We start from the raw sequence: 18094 nt of genomic DNA, 5'->3' as shown, positions 1-18094 counted from the left end.
TATATGTATTTTTCACTGTTCTATTGAACAGATTTTTTTCTATTTTTAAAGGAAATTCAATATAAATAAAAATTCACAGAACGAAAGCTTTTTTACCACAATTGAGTAACATATTAATTATTAATCTTCACAATAGAAATGGGAACGGTTCACCATACATTGTATTATAACAAATTGTACAGCAAAATGTCAACTCATGTTTTAATTACATATCATTGGAGTTAAGTCGAGATACATTCAATATTTGCCAACATAAACTATCATTTTACGCATTGCTACGTATCAATTAGATTCAACTGGCCATTATGTGCTAATGTTTCCGCGAATACATAAGTAACAAAGGTAGGTATGCCAATTCAACGACTTGATGAAAAAAATGTTCTAGGGATCGTTTGTTTACTTGGAAAATGTTCTATTTTAACTTTTGAGCTACATGAGTTGCTTTGTTTTTTAATTCTATAAATAGTGGTTAAAAATGGTTTTTGTATTATTTTCTCCTTGCTTTAAATTATATTTCTTTTATTATAATTTTCGTGGATCTTATAAATTATAAAGTTTCATGACATTCTCCTGCATTTTAGCCATACTATAAGAACTCCCAAGGCCTTATGAAGTTAAATTACGAAATAATAAAAAATAAAGCGAAAAAGTATGTAAGCAGTTGACATTATAAATCATAATACATAAATTGTAATCAAACATACAAATTTATTTTTATCTTTAAACGCAATCTGAAGAAAAGCTCAACTCCTTTCAAATTGTTTAAAGCTGTCTATATAACTTATAATAAAATATAATAAGTAATTAAAAACCTAACACCTCTAACGACTACGGACTAACTATTTTAATCGCATTTTCCCATTACCGCTATTATCCAAAGATCACACGAACTAAAACAAGCGCCCCACAGATTAGAGGCAAATTAATTAACCAACTTACACGTCTGGGATCCAAGCATCAAAGTCTAGTTCAGCCTTTCCCAACCTTTTCCAAAGGCGGACCCCTAGCGCCAAGTTACCATGATCCGCGGACCCCCAAAAAATCTTATTCGCATAAGACAATCTATATTATTTTAAAAATTGATTGATTTCTTGCAGTGTTTTTGTATGAAATAGCTTAGCCACCCAACACTTGACAGATTATTATTCCATCTTAAAACTGAATAATACAAGTCCGGCCTCCAGAATAGTCTGGTCACTAAGGCTTTCGTAATTTTCTTGATTTGTCTGCGGACCCCCTGGGATATGCAGAACCGCTAGGAGTCCGCGGACCCCAGGTTGGGAAACGCTCGTCTAGTTGGTAATCGGTCTCGTGAGATGATACCATTTATGTAGAAACGATAGTCTTGCACTAAACGTGTTGTACATTTTATGTGCAGACAGCATTTTTACGACGGCATTACTTGTAGCATTTATGGCTGATACGTCGTAACAAAAATTTATTTTTGTTGTGTTAATACCGTTTTTGTTTTGCATGTAGGAATTGATTTTGAATCGGCACGTTAAACGCTTTCTGGATATTGTTGTTTTTGTGGTGTTGTTAGTTGATGGTATGCTAATGTGGCTAATATGGTAGAGTTATTTGTAAAGAGAATAGAAGCAGTAGGGCTGTGATACGGGATACCCTGATGATTTAAAATACGGTTGTCTACAGCGAAATCTAAATAAATTATTTCATATTTGAAACATTATCATAAGCAAATCTAAGCTTGGTCAATGGTCATACATTATTTATTACGTACATATTCATTAATAATAAATAAATATTTCGGGACAATTTTCACACACGGCACGATCTGATCCCATACTAAATTTTCGCTTGTGTTATGGAAACCAGATGGCTGATAAACATACATATATAATTTAACGCAAACATCTATGTTCATCACACAAATATTTGCCCCGGGTGGGAATCGAACCCACGACCTCTGGCTTGGAAGGCAGGGCCACTACCAACCAAGCCAACCGGTCAGTCAATTGTTTTTGCGTACATAATGAACATAAAAAGAGAATAACGTCTCTGGACTATATTCCAGAGGAGGCTTAGACAACACCCCTAGATGGCGGGTGCCTTTAAAAAAAAAGCTTGGTCGTGCTGCTTATTTTTAAACTAAACAATTGATGATATTAGGATCTTCTCTTTTATAACAAACAACGGTTAAGTGATTGTATCCAATCTATCTGCACAAAACATTTTCAGTACAGATAGCATACCAATAACAAGGCCTCTTCACATTTTCAGTAATCATTTGAATAAAAACAAAAAGCTTGTTATTAAAATTTCGTACCAACATGAAGTACTATGAAGTATATTATATCCCTCGTGGATAGGGGAGGTTACGGGGTTGTAATTGATTGCCTACGATACGCGGTTATCTATTGGGCCACTTGTTTTTAAAATAATTAGATACCAATCAATGATGCCTTTTGTACGTGTGTGCTAGCGACATCTGTTGTGTGGATGTGGAACTAAAGTAGTTGTATATGAGCTTTTACTTTAAAATTTAATAGGCACATAAATTATAATTAGATTACTAAAATAAATTATACTAATAATTATGAACGTATTTTATTCACGTTCAATTTCTACAAAAGTTAATAATGGCAAGTAATTATTAATAAAAAAACAATATGACATTATGGCTACTTATTTGAGTTTAGGTTTTTTACATTCATAAGCTTTATGTAAATCAACAATTTCGTGTATCCGATTTCCTAATCACAATTTCATTTTAAACGTTAAAACACTACCCGTAACAAAATTAAAAACAGAACTTTCGTTTCTCCTTGCCAAGCATTAACTTTAAATTCCATACTTTACAAATAGATTTCCCACACGTGTAACAGCTGTCTCTTTCGCTCTCGTTACAAAGCCATGAAGCCTACAGCTAATATAATTAGTCATTGGAAACCATATTATGTCGATCCGTTTATAATGTCCTTCTTGACCATTCGTCCGAAAGGCGTCCATTGGACAATTCTTTCTATAATTCTTTGAAAATTTCTTAAATGTCACCAGTCGCCATAATTAACTGGTCTGGTTATTTTTATATCGTATTAACAAGGCTTTTTGTTGCGCACATTTATTAAAGTGTTATTTTTATTAAATTAATTTTAATGAGCTGCTTCATTTGGCTATGATGATTAATTTCGAACCGCTGCGTTGGTGTGTAAGAATGTTAAGTAATTTTTTTTTAATTGAATTTTTTCATAAAAAACTTTTGAATAATAATGTGTCGTTAGCACATTTTGAAACCTTATTCTCCTTTATAAATACATACTACCGACTACGCAAACAATATTGATGAAACAATTAAACTTTAACGAAGGTTTATTTCTAAGAATAATTGCTATCCGCAACACTATTAAAAGCAGAACCTCCAAATTTAATAATTACATCAATATCCGACACATATGTCAAAATACGGGACCACTATACAAACAGACGGAACCATAGACAGCTGCCTAACGACAGTATAACTATTTATTACCATAATCATCGGCTAACGCTTGTTAGTTTTGTTAAGAACAAACCCCTAATCATATCCTAATTAAGCCCGTTTTTACGCCAATTCTTTGAGACCTTTTTTCGTTATATCATTTACAAAACAAGCCTCGCTGCGACATTTGATTATAAACTTTAACTATTACGAGTTTAAGTTTATATTTATTTGTGGGAATGAGATTAACAAATATTTGGGTTTGAGAAGTGTTTTTCTACCATATAATTAGGTTCAGACACCTTGGTGTGATGATTGCTGGCGCCTCCGGCTGTCTTGTATTGACTTCGAGCTCTTTGTTATTATTATTTTTTTTTGTAAAGTCCAGTCCACAGTAAATGTAAAATATATTTTAAAAATAAACTTTATTATGCTTTAATAGTAAATGCCTAAATACCTATGTATTAGAAAATATATTGGAATTTAAAGAGACATAATTACATAAAAATAACGTGTAGTAATGTAAAATTTACATTTATACTGCATAAATAAATCATACTTGTTCAATGCTAACAATGAAATTGCATTTGCAGCCGATATAATATGATAATGATGAATGTTGATTTATATCTTATTTAATACGTCGAATAAAAAGTATTATGTCAACTATAATACCTTATTAACAGAGATTTAATTGCCTCTAACTCAATAAAGAGCTTTTATAAAAAACGATCATAGTGGTATTATGGTATTGAGAACATGTTACATTGTAACAATTACAAAGTATATAACTGTATATAAGAGTTATTTAATGCATCACTTGAGGGAAATAAACGTAAATTTAAAATACATAATTCAAGTCTAACTTTCCCGACAGCTGATAAAGCTCTACTACTTATAGGTACCTACCTAAACGGAAAAAAAATTTAAACAATTTTAACTTCTGTTTAAAACCAAATAATAACTACGACGACGTATATAGACATAGGTAGTTAATAGTAATTCATCAAAAATGTTATGGTTATATTCTATTTTCTCCAGCATTAGTCCCTTGTAAACTCCGTGAATAAATGATATTTCGCATGAAAAAAGTGTGTGGAATACAAACAAACATTTCACGCTCCAACTGACTTACAAACGAATCGAGTTACTGGTAGGTGAGCATCAAAAAACTAAAAGGTAATAGACAAGCTCGACCATAAATAATAGAATCATTAACATCTGCTCTATGATTCGATCATAAAGTTTTTTCGTCAGCAAAAAACGATCCGTTACTAGTTAGGGGCGTTTCGAAGGAATACGCGTTTTAACGGTTATTTTTAATTTTCATCAGATTAATCATATTTCGAACATGTATAAATATTGTAACTGGAGCTGTAAAATTGAATTGCCGCCATTTTTGACTGCTATAATGATGAAGTCAAGAATGAAAAGTGTAATAAAATGACAGATTAAAAAAATGAAATGTCTACTAACCAAATGATCTGAGTGGGGGTCTCTGGGCGCACTAGGTGATGGATTGGGCCACAGCAACTTTGACAACATCCGTTGGCTTTGGCTATAGATGAGCTCCTACGAAGGAGAGAAAAATGAACTTTAGTATGACAAGAAAAAAGGCGGGAAACGCCGACAGATGAAGGATGTTCGAGTCAAAGGCGATGAACAGAAACTACGTTTTCTGTTATCGGTAACTTCATTGTAAGCTATAGGCATCATGCAAGCAAAAACGTTAGTTCAAATATCTCTGCTAACAAGTTCGTAAAAGTTAACATCGCTTCACAATCTTGTAAGTTTTTATCGAGAACGGGACGTAACCGGCAATAATTATGAAGGAAAGAACTCGAATGTCGGTAAATAGTCAATAATTAGTAACCACGTACGGTGATTAACACATGTCGGTAATTACTACGGTGGTAGCGTTGGACTTCTTACGATCCTTCTATAACTTATCGTATAGTTTTTTCGTTTATGCGTAATCCATTCAATGATCAAACTTGGCTGATATCATTGTTTACTGTTCGAACTCATTTATTTTAATGTTAATACGTTTTTAGAAATCCGTTCTAGTTTGTACTGGAAACTTTATTAAAAATTATTTGCGTATTTTTTGAAGTGAAACTTCTTTGAGCGCGTTCAGAGTTAAATTTCAATATCGTGCCATATCTTTGAATCTTGCCAAAGAAGTTTCACTTCTGACACGTGTGCTCGGCACTTTTTTTAAATTTACTAAATTATCAAAGTTCCTACGTTAATAATTAACCAAAACAGGCATGCATGGAACAAATAACAATGCCCTCGATTTGTTGAACAAAGGTAAGCATTAAGATAACACAGGTATGCACTAGCGTGTAAACTGTATGATTATGTGTAATTGACTCTTATGACTCTAATACATTTGGAAAACAAATACTGTAATGATAGGTGGGTCTTATAAGTTTTATTTAATAATATCGGGTTATGATACATCACTTTAGAATTTGTAATACAGATAATTAGGTTGTTTTATAGAATTATTAAAATTGTTTTTACAAGTGTAACTTATAGTAAATTTTCTTATTAAATTACTCAGAAATTGATGTATGATTTTAAAAATTTACTATTTATTTCAAATTATGCTGTATTCTTTACATCTGTTTTCGCTAAATTTTGCCATTTTTTTAAACAAATTAAATAAATTACTTATTGCTTTTTTTTCAAAGCCTCTAGCTCCCTAAACAAAGTAAGGTAACAAAGTAAGGTAATAAATGAAGATACAATCGGGCAAGTATCGAAGGATGAATGGATAAAATTATAAATAATGTGTGTCTGGCACACTGCGCCCGCGCCCGCGGCTAGCAACGAGGTTGCCAACATTTGGTTATGAAGTTAACAAAATAATGTTTTTTTTTTGAAGTGAAACTTCTTAATCGGGGTTGGAAAAAATTTAGTGTAACATTTTTTCGTTACGCGTGACATTTTACCGTTACGCGCCATCTTTTTCTTATCCCTACCACGCGTGATTTGACGTATTTCTGTAAAGTTGCATATAGTAAATTGTTTTTGAAAAATGAGGTCATAAAGAAGTTTCACTTCTTACGTGTATAGGTACTCCTAGTAGGTACACGCACACATTTTTTTTTCAAGTAAGTATTGTTTAATGTTAAAGATAGTGTTTAAATTTTAATTAATAAATTTCAAGAAAATCTTTTATCATTAAGATTTTGAAAGAAAACCCGGTTAAATATTTTATGTTTACTGAACATAAATAGATGCATTTTCTTTAAATTTACAGATAACGATTTTATTTAATTATGGCTCTATAACTCTTCAACTCTATTTTACTATCTAATAAATTATTAATTAACTTAACATTGGAAGTCTATACTTTTTTGCATACATACATCTTTAAGCATTGCTTGATGATAAATATACATTAAGATTAATCATCACCAATCTTACAATACAAACCAGCAACAAATGAAGGCACAAAATCAATTCTCCCAAAACTATAGCAACACCGAACAAAAGACCACAAAAGACGGCCAACGGCCACTCCTGATCGTAAAAATAAAAAAAACATAAAGGTAATTATGGGCTGTGCAAAGTTTCTCGCCTACAAAACAAACATTGTCGACAGAGCAGACGATCGCCAGAGCGCTAAATTATTTTAATAACCGCGAACCTCGAGTCAACATTTCCTTCGCTATGATTTATCGTTCTTGCCTCTCGACCGCTTGTTGATTTTTTAAGAACCCATAATTTGATTCAATTAATCTGGACTGAGGTATTATGTTGTTATGTCAATATGAAATTTGTTACATTGAGAGTTGAACATTGGTGATTTATATCTAATGGTGCAATGTGTTTGATAGACAAATCATTTGATTAACATATCAGTTTGTATGCCCACTAGCTATTTTATATAATATCGTTACGATTTTTATAACTTTTGATTACATGCCTAGGTACTTCAATTGATCGATCAATTATATTTTGCGTACTTATTTCAAAAGACAAATTAGTCGTTCATCAAACATTATTTTTTATATCATTCTCTTTCAAATTTAAAAATTAAAACAATTTTAACATCAAAAAGCTCTGCACATTTCTAACCTATGCGATTTCGAGGATGGAAATTGGCAGTTAAGTTTCTGTTTAAATTATACCAATCGATATCATCTCAATAATACAGCTGTCAGAAATATATGCTCATGTAATATCTTCTTATAACCGGTTCCTTACATGAATGAAACCGATAATTAACATACTATTTGTATTATAATACATATATTATTTTCGTTTGATTTTCGTGTATTTGAATTGATTGCACTAAATCTAGACGTATTTGGATCATAATTTATATCTCACTAGCAATGCCCTGCGGTTTCATCCGCATAGATAGCGATATCGTTACAGTGAAAAGTCTACTATAGGTCGGACTATAGGTTTAATTTTTAATCACATGATAATCACCTTTACCCCGTCCCGCACTACGGCCTTTTTTTTTTGTTTTAGTGGGGAAATCTTTCATAGATACCCACGGCCTCCGGGGGAGGGGCCGTGGGTTATGTCGGATTCCTACCGACCAAAACCCCACTGTGTTCCGTCAAGACGCATATTGGTAGAATTCCTCCATGACCCCCGCACTGGCTTGCTCGAACAGTATACCTACTATTTTCTGTAGATTGACACTTTTAAAAATTCGTTATATCTTTTGAATGGAATATCCAATTCTTTTCATTTAAAAAGTATTTTGCTGGTATTGAAACAGTCTATAATAAAACATCATTTAATGGGATAAGGATTAATATATGTGTATCGATAACATGGTTTGATTACTGTCGGCACTTCTATTTACTTTGAAAACGTAAAAAAGTTGTTGTAGTAACATAACTACTGAAGATGGACATATGGTATCGCGGACTTTCTTGTAGATATTGATCCATTCTATAATACCGTAGAACATTTTTTTGTTCTATCTTCAATAGATTCCGCAGCGCACGCGATGACAGATTTTTTATTGAGGATTTTTTTACACCTTGGGTTACATTATTGCATTTTTGGTAAGGATCTCTAATTTTTTTGAAAATGCAATATAGCCTATGTTGCTCAGTAAAGATGCAGCTTTCTAATGGTGAAAGAATTTTTGAAATCGGTCCAGTAGTTTTTGCGTGAAAACCATACATACATACATACATACATACATACATACTTACAAACTTTTCCTCTTTATAATATTAGTATAGATAGTATAGATTAACTCGAATACTCGATATTACCTACCTCAAATATGTGAACTAATGAAGTTTTCAACTAGCAATGCTGTATTTACCTACAGTAGGTATGGTAATGATATTTTTAAAATAATATATTTAATATTATATTTTGAAGAAATATTTCGATAAAAGAGTTCAAGCTTTGGTTTATTAATACAATTATTATTTCGACAGTTACTTTCAAGTCCTTAAAAAATAATATCAATGTCTATTTATTTCAGTTAAAAAAAATGAAGGAAAATATTGCAAATGCCAAATGAAGATAAGTAAATAATTGCCAGTATTTATTTACCTACATTGCCAATTTGCATAAAATCATGTCTAGAATCTAGAAGTTTTCTGACAGAATAATTTCAAAAACCCCGTTGACATTGGACTATAAAACAAACAAGGTTATAATTAATACTATGACAAGAATGTAATCAGATTGCTCTAAGTTACGGGGTACCTATAATTGCTGGTTGAGTATGGGCCAAGCGCCTGCGCAGCTGAAGTTACCCCGCAGGCTATAGCGAACTAATAATTTTTATTGTTTTATTTTAGAAATAAAAAAGACAAAAAAATCCAAATTCTAATTAATTTAATGCATAAAATAAGCATAGCATAAGTCTAAGAAATATTAAAATAGGTATAGTATAGTCCATTGAAATGTTACATTTTTTAGGCCCTTGCGTTTGTTAGAGGACACAATTTTATTTTTTTGATATTTAGGGGGGATCAGCATGAAGCTAAAACTAAGTTAGTGGGGTCGCAACCCTTGTCCCACGGCCGCCATCTTGAAAATAGCGGTTGAAATGGTTTTTATGATATACTTTTATCTCTTAAACTATTTAATATTTACCTATCTGATAAAAAAAATTGTTAATATTATTTGTTGCAAATTAAATTCTCTACAACTTTGGTCCAGAAACTTTTTGTCGCAGAACTATAAAAAAAAAAGTTATAAGTGAAAATGTTCAGAAATTAGAGATATTTATATTTTTCAATAAAACTTTTTTTTATCATTTTACGAAGAAATTATATCAGACCATTTTTGTAGATTATTTTTCGAGGAAAATTTTTTCATTACGTCAATAGCTAATGTTTTACAGCGCTCTGAAGTGAGTAGGTACTATTTTTGTATCAATTCAATCAATATGCTTTATTCTTAACTCGATTTTTTAGAACCTAGGTATCTATTATTGTTTAGCAAAAAACAATCAAGCTTAAAACGGGAATTTATTGAATAGAAAGAATCCTGTGAAGTACCTAAGTAGCAGTAGAACTATGTAGCTCTACGTATTATCTTATTGTAATTTATATTACCTATATTCTTTTAAGTGTGTCTTATATTATTAACTTAAACCGTATAAGTTTAAAATACCTCGTAAGTGATTTACAATTTAATAAGCAATTCTCTTCAGTATTGCTACATTGTATAATGCACTCAAATCCCATTTAATTGACTACGGTGTAAGTACGCTACACGTTTAAATAATAATTTATAAGACTTCAAAAAACTGGCTTCGTTGTTTAATAGGCTTCAGCTGGCAATCTATACGCATCTCGATTTAAGAGTTACGGACCAGAATCAAGAATTTTGAACGGCTCTTAACTCACGCTCTTTTGTTAACAAGTAAATATCCAAACAATATAGCATTTCGTGGGGTGAAGTTACGATATACAACGTGACATTTGAACTATCTACGATCTACAATTCGCCCGCGAGACGAAGACGTATATGGTTTTGAGCCGACACAGAGCGAAAGATCGACGCTAATTAAGCGCTATAAAAAGACCGAGTCGCAGCCTTTCACCGGTGACGACGAATTCTGTCTTAAAACGAGAAATTACCTCAAATGCGCGAGCCTCGATCGTAATAGATTAATGATATAGCCTGGAAGGTCTGTACGGTCGGTAAGAGGTCGCGGCGGGCGCCACCCGCGCGGCGAGCGAGCGAGAGCCCTAATCGATGGAGGCGCCACCGGCTCGCCGCAGGGCGGCGCCCGCGTCGGCCCCACGCGCAACACATCTTATTGAGAAATTCCCGAGCATAATTCTCCTTTTGGTTTCCCGTGTAGTTTACTCCCTGTTAACAATATTACCATTTCGGTGACCGAGCTTGCAGACGCATATTTTATCGGAACATCGGCTCTTTAGGGCCGACTCGTGTGCGCCGTGTGTTCGCCTGATTTATAACATCATATAAATTCAACGTGCGCTCTGCCCGGACGGATTTACATTTTGTGGATTCAACTCCGTTACAAATTTCAGTAGCCAGTAATGGATCACTTTAAATATATGTGGTACATATATATACTTAGTAAAATAAATTAAAAACCAAAAAATCGCATATATAGATAGACCGTACAATTTATAACGAAATGTTAATGCTTCCGGTGCTTATTACCGAGCTTACAATATTTCAGTCTGAAATCACTCCTTAATTATAATTGATTAAGTATTAAAAATCGCTGGCCAATTTTCGTCTTCATCGAAGCTGTTAAAACAGCAATCAATTCTTATCGGACAGTTATGCTAATAAGACATGCTAATTCCGAAAACCAACAAGCGAACAAAAACACGAGAGCATCGTCGGCCGAAAAGGTAAAAAGGTAAAAAAAGTAAAGAGCCGGGCGCCACGGGCAATTATGAGCACGGGTGAACCGACGCCCGAGCCCCGAACTACTCCCAACTCAGTCGGAATGCTTTCCTTTCTAGTTTCGAGCTGTCTACGTATTCGCATTGTCCTAACTTCTTAGAACGGTAGCGTTTTGACCTTTGACGATGGGGATTTTAAAAATTTATGGCCCGAGACGTTCGTTAGGAACGACGAGTTACAGTTGTCTGAATTCAACTATTTATAAGAGCAAGAAAACGTTTAGGCCCGCTGTAAAATGCAAGTGTATCTCTTGCATTTTGCATGGAGCTAACAGGTTTAGTTATATTGACGTACAGCTTAATTGTTTTTCTTTGAATATTGATCATCTATGTGAGGTGCCTGAGGCGGAGACGCTACCACACACTTGGTGGTTCAATTTTTAAAGAGAAAAAATTAATAAGCTCAATCAAGGTGGTTGAATCATAACTGTTGAGGCCAATTATATATCGTTAAATGAATAGATACTATTATGTTAGTCGTATGAAATTTAATAAGTATTCCTGTAAATAGTAAAATTCCTTAGAAACGTTTAAATAAATGCTTATTTGAAGTTTGAACAAATAAACGTTCGAATTATACCAGTATAAACTGCTGTTGCTAAACCTTGTTATATTGTACCAACCAAACGATCTTAGAGACAAAGGACACAAACACACACAAGTACGGATTTGCCACGCATTTGATCCGGATTTTCCGGTCAAATCCAGTTAACAGGGCGTACCCGTGACGTCACAGCGGCCGACCAATCACAGCCCGTCCCCTTATTGTCACCCCCGTATCAATAGGTATCGTCGGACACTCCTAGCGATTGCTTCTTACTTTGATTGACTTTCCGAAATACTGATACATTTCAAAGGGGTGGGAAATGAAAAGATAGTTAATAGTTTGAGATAAGATCTAAAAAATTAGTAAAACTGTGATTTTAAACTACTATATTGGCTATTACTGCAATACAATATGTATTCGTACTAATTTAACTTTCAAATGAATATTGATGGATATACTTTTTATATCGGAAGCGAAATAGTGTAACAAACCTTGTTACCTTGTAAGAAATGATAAAAACCCTTCAAGGAAAACATGCATTATGAATTATGATAATTCTTTAGCAAAGAAATTCATATGCATTTCATACGCAGGTGACGAAATTAATTTAAGCTTAAAAAATATCTAGAAAACAGTTTTAATTAAAGCCACATTTTGTTAAACACGGAAACTCATAGACATCGATACGCAACGAAACGTACAAATATATCATTACAATTGTCAATTACCCTTACTCTATAAAATATTATATCAAATTTGAACCTTATTACAACTTATTAGGGCTATTTTTAAAAACTAGGGTGATATAGTTAGGGTGATAATACAATAGCTATAGGATTAGTTGCGAAGTGTGCAAGGGGCTTAAGTTTGGCGTAATGGCGGCGAAATATTATTATCTAATAAATTGTATTCATATTCATTTATCACTTCTAGTTTGTTCATCCCTCCTTTGTTATGTATATCGAGTTTTATTATGTCTGATTATGTTTATGTATTAACTGGTAACACTAAAGGATGAATAAATTTTCTTTTCAGAGCAATGATAATACGATAATAAGAACTAAGCCATCATTTATACAGAAAAATCGAGATGAAATTCTTCTATACTAAAATGTCGATTTTTAAAGGCTTGTTAATCTGTAATCCGTAGTTACTTTTTAAGTTTTTAGTAATATGTGGTAATACGTACTTACTACATATTTAGTAATCTGTTGTAATACCAAAATGGGAGCGTCTATTTTAATGCTACTCTGTTTCGTAGATTTTTGTTGAAACAATTTTTTCACGCCGATAAATGTTTGAAACTAACTGATTCAGCAACAAAACAAAATAGATAAGATATAGCTGTACAAAACCACAACAAAACAAACATTCATATATCCTTGACAGTTAAAACAAAGAAATTTTGTCACGATGCCAAAATATTCAACTGTCTACGTGACTTAGATATAACTACTAAAGTAGATTGCATTTAGGCTTCGTATACTACCTATTCATGTTCTGAAACTACATCTAAAAATAATTATATTTAAACCAACTAAAAAATGTTTATAATATGTATAAATATGATTCTATAAATACCAAAAGCAACTTACCTACCTATAACTTCATAACGATTTTATCAAAACGAAAATAATATTCTGAGAACTCTTGTTTTACCAGGAATTCTATACGGAATTCCATTTACCAACTTATTTCGTGAGACAATAAAGAATCATCAGAAAGATCAGAACCAATAGGTATCTATTATTTACAAACTAAATTATATCACATTTATGTATATTTTTTTGTGTTTCGCAAATAAGTTTATACACTACTACTCCTTAATTATTAAACATTTAATTCACACAAAAGACAAACACAGAAAATATTTTATACTATGTATTTAACCTAATTATTGAAGTGAATCTTCTTTTGGCGTGCTGAGAGCATTATTTCAAGGTCACGTCATGGAAATTCCGTCAAGTCATGGAGTAAGGCGACGATTATGGTATCTTTGAACCTTGCCGTAGAAGTTTCACTTCTGACAAGTGTGCTCGGCACACACGCTCCTTTTTAACAAAAAAGAATAACACACTCATCTAGCTACAACCAATGACTCTATCTAAATAGTGGACATATTAGCTGCGCTCCGCGGTTTCACCCGCGTAGCTCGTTGGTCTTAGCGTGATGATATATAGCCTTCCTCGATAAATGAGTTATCCAACACCGAAATAATTCTTTAAATCGCACCAGTAGTTCCTGAGATTTGCACGTTCAAACAAACAAACTCTTCAGCTTTATAATCGTATAGATATAGATATAAGTATAGATTACATATTATTTGTATCTATTTATGTATTTATCTGTCAAGTAATAAATCGTATCACTAATCTGAGGTCCGAGGACCGTCCTCAATTAACGTAAAACGTGTTCACCTCCGACAATTTAATAGATAACAGTTCGCTTCTGGTGGTCCACTTTGCTGAGTGGTTGAGATAAATTGGGTTAAGGAGCCCGACGCAAGGTGGCTGATTGGATGGGTTACCTTTCCTAGATCTTAATTAATTTATTGGAATTTTGGTAGCAATCTGTTGGTAGCATATTAATTAATTGCAATTAGTATTAAAATATATTTATAAGAATTATTTTTTTAGCATAACTAGGTAGTTAAGTAGGCAAATGAGCGTTAAAAATATTTAATAAAAAATTTCTGTACAGTAAAAGAATATAATGAAACTAGGCTGTTTAGATAAAGTCCTTTGCCTTTCCCAAATGGGACATACTTTAAAAAAAAGTAGGATTGGCATGCGGGCTGCCATTCACATTATATGCGGGCAATAGGTACAAGCGTCGAGTGGCGAATTTTTTATGGACATTATTGAACGAAACTTCTTATCTTTTTATTAAATCGCGAATTTGTACGGTACTGTACCCTGAAGGTTAAGATGTAAAAGGGTGACCGAAGATTTTGATGGATAAATAGATAAATTAAAAAAGGATTGCAATCAATAAAAAAAAGTTTTAAAATAAATATAGGTACGTAATTGTCATATACGTCATATAAATATCACTAATAACCTATTGTTATTAATGATACTCTGAATATGTATCTAATTAACGCGTACTTACAACATTAATTCTGCGATTCTAGTATTTTACAAAAAAGATTTGAATTAAATCAAAAATATTAAAAACCACCAAGGCAACACATTCTTCGAATTCAAATGTAAACAAAACACTACACAACCACGAACCTAGTTAAATGATAATTGTAATTAGGGTAATTGCGCTGGTTTGCCGTCCAGTTTCGGTTTTCGTCCATTTGACTGACCTGCTACAATCACGTGCGTAAAACTTGAATACACACCTACCTTCCCGCGCAAGTTGGCACTTTTTACGTTCCATAATGTGTAAGCAACAGTACTATCAACATGAAAATTTGATTTGACAAGAAGAGAGTTCAAAAAATTAACGTAAAAGTGGCCGCTTCCCATCCGTGCCTTGCAGATGTCATCGCGCGAGAGAAAAATTTGCCGGCGAGAAAAGTTCATGGTAAGTTAAATCACTGTTTTAGCTAGTTTACGTAATGTTTTTGGTACGTATGTTTAGATAAAAGCCTATTAAACGCAATTAGAAGTGTTTATTATACTTTTTTTTATAATACTCTTCGAAAAATTAAGTGGACGGATACTAGGTTACCAAATTCTCAAAATATTTGGTTTTCGTCCAAGTGGACGAAAACTCAAACAGCTACGTGAATATTTGTTAGGGTCATTTTATTTTATCGGACCTTTAAAATACTGAATAGTTTCCCCCGAAGTGATCTTTATTGCTATTAGTTTAGATTTTTTGGTTTCCGTCCACTGCTTTGTCAGTGCTGCCAAAATAAAAAAATATTTAAAGTAGTGGACGAAAACTAAATTTAGCTTTAAACGTTTTAGTTTTCGTCCATGAATGAGTATTGGAGTGGACAAAAATTAAAAAAAAGCTATTCGTTTGCATTACTTTTCGTCTTTTTTACGTATTGAAAAGTTTTCTATTCAGTATCTTCCTTATAAATATATAGGTACCTACCTACCTACCTATATATAGGTACCTAATATTGTCATTCATTCAGTCATGTATCATTCTCCTTATGTGAAGTAGAGTCAATTATTCGTAGCATAAATGGGGGTAGGTCAGACATAATACACTGTATTTTTCTTGATTATCATTCACTTGACTATCATCTTTAATTCTAGGTCTGTTTTGCCAATGCAATATTTTTTTATTCTACTTACTCAACGTATCCTAAGAAAGATCTTATTGTTTTTAGATGGCCTCGAAGGAGTCTAAGAAAGCTAGAAAAAAAACGCTACGTACACTGAAGAATCTTTAATAAAGGCATCAGTAAGACAATAATGCATAGTTCAGTAAGGTATAGATACTATAGTTTATTTTAGTAGCTAAAACGTATTATTATGGCTGTGTTTAATATAGTACGTTTCATTTGATAAACAAAGTATTAGAATGAATATTTCTGTTTTTTGATGTAATTTCTCAGTCCTATAATTATTACTTTATTCATTTACATTGTAAGTAACGCATTCCTTTCTTTATTACGAATGATTAAACAGTCATCACTAACGCATATAAAGACTGCCAAGTGCTACATAGATCTCAGTGTTGACTAGTTATATTGATTATTATTAGTAAAACTAAACCTGTAAGGTAGTGAGAAATTGTGATGTTGATTAAATAAAAGTATATATTTACCTGTAATTGGTTTTTAACTTAATAGTTGACCTACCCTCCTTTTTCTACACGGTGGTCGAAAACTAGCTTACACTAGGACGAAAACCAGTTTTTTTGGACGAAAACTAGCATATACCCTACTTTTGCAGAAAATAATTTAAATAAAAAGATACGTCAAAATGATTTATTTTCACTTAATATTATCTTAAAGAAGACTATATAAGGACTAAATAAAAATATTATATGTTTAAGTAAGGGTGCTCCAAAATATTTATTTCGCATCACAAAGTTGGCAACTCCCATAACTGGACGAAAACCAGCGCAATGACCCTACTATCGCTCGAAATGATGTGAATAATAAAACGAAACATTCCACTCATTTAACGCAATGTTGCTATTCATTAAGTGTATAAACCTCCACAGATTATCATTCAACGCGTACCAATCATAGATTATATGTATAAAACTTATCGTTGAATTAAAATTATCTCAGCGAAACTCGTCGCGAAGGGTCTAATTCAAGCGCGATAAATACTAAAGTACGAATAAAACATTCGAGCGGCTTTTTTGAAGCCTCAAAGGGAGCCGATTTGTTTGGCATAAAGACCTCTTTATTGGTCTATATCGCAAGAGACTTTATTCTTCTTTATTCGCCCGGTTAATATTGCAATTCAATTAATGAACAATATTCGGTCAGGTTTCTCGAGTTAATGCAACGGACGGGAAGTTTGGTGAAATTTCGTTCGGGTTTATGCGTTTTTGTGTAATTAAGATTCGTACTTTATTGCGCCGGGATTTTACTTCGATGCGATGATTGCTTTGCTCGATTTCGTGAAAGAAATTTAACTTATTTTGCCGCTTTTGTGATTTGTCTCAAAATCTCAAATGCTGCACTTTGAGTTTACCGTTTTCGTTGCGTTTGTAAAATATTATTCCTCGTTTGCAATCTGTTTTTGTGTTGATAAGTTTTTAGTGTCTAAAGATTCATCAAATGCGTAGGTATCTAGGTATCTCTTCAGTTATGAGCTGCTGATATGAAGCTAATTGATTGATTTTATCTCTATGTATTTGATAAAAATTTTGAACGAAAAGCTCCCGTCCTAATGAATATTGATTGCTAACTATGCCTAGGTACCTATCTATCTATTAACGCTAACAATTTCATATATTCCATTAACAAAATTACAGATGTAAAGAATAAAGGGTTTAACCATCATATAAAACCTTTGTTAAACTAAAACTTTTTACACGCAATGCGTGCGGCATTACATTATCTGTGATCGTTTTAAGCCTTCTAAATTTAAAAAAAGGTTCGTTCACGTGTAACAACCAACCGAACGGCTACCGGTGTAAGCAGACGCCAATAAACACCGTTATAATCCGTCCTTTACATATAAAAACACTCAACGTGCGGCACTCTCGGTGTTTATCTCTTTATCCATTGCCTCTAGAAAGGATATTACTCGATATTATTTCAACATTAAGATATTGAACATC

At 32.8% G+C, this 18094-nt stretch overlaps 1 protein-coding gene across 7 annotated transcripts in view; it reads right to left on the bottom strand.

Moving 5' to 3' along the window:
* The window catches only part of LOC149478768 (T-box transcription factor TBX2-like), a 97688-nt gene that overhangs the window by 20879 nt on the left and 58715 nt on the right, over positions 1-18094 (bottom strand). For 4 of the 7 annotated variants that reach the window (XM_089708362.1, XM_089708364.1, XM_089708361.1 and 1 more), the window contains exon 4: positions 4916-5011. The exons of the other annotated variants lie outside the window; for them this stretch is intronic. In XM_089708362.1, the coding sequence (XP_089564488.1) occupies positions 4916-5011 (96 nt within the window). The remainder of the gene's footprint in view (positions 1-4915; positions 5012-18094) is intronic. 7 annotated transcript variants of the gene reach the window in all.

This window comes from Colias philodice, chromosome 21, assembly GCF_061535455.1.
Source record: "Colias philodice isolate Cphi_HAF_F1 chromosome 21, ilColPhil1 Martin Lab GWU primary, whole genome shotgun sequence".
In the NCBI taxonomy this organism is placed as follows: domain Eukaryota; kingdom Metazoa; phylum Arthropoda; class Insecta; order Lepidoptera; family Pieridae; genus Colias; species Colias philodice.
This window is presented reverse-complemented; position numbering and strand designations above follow the sequence as displayed.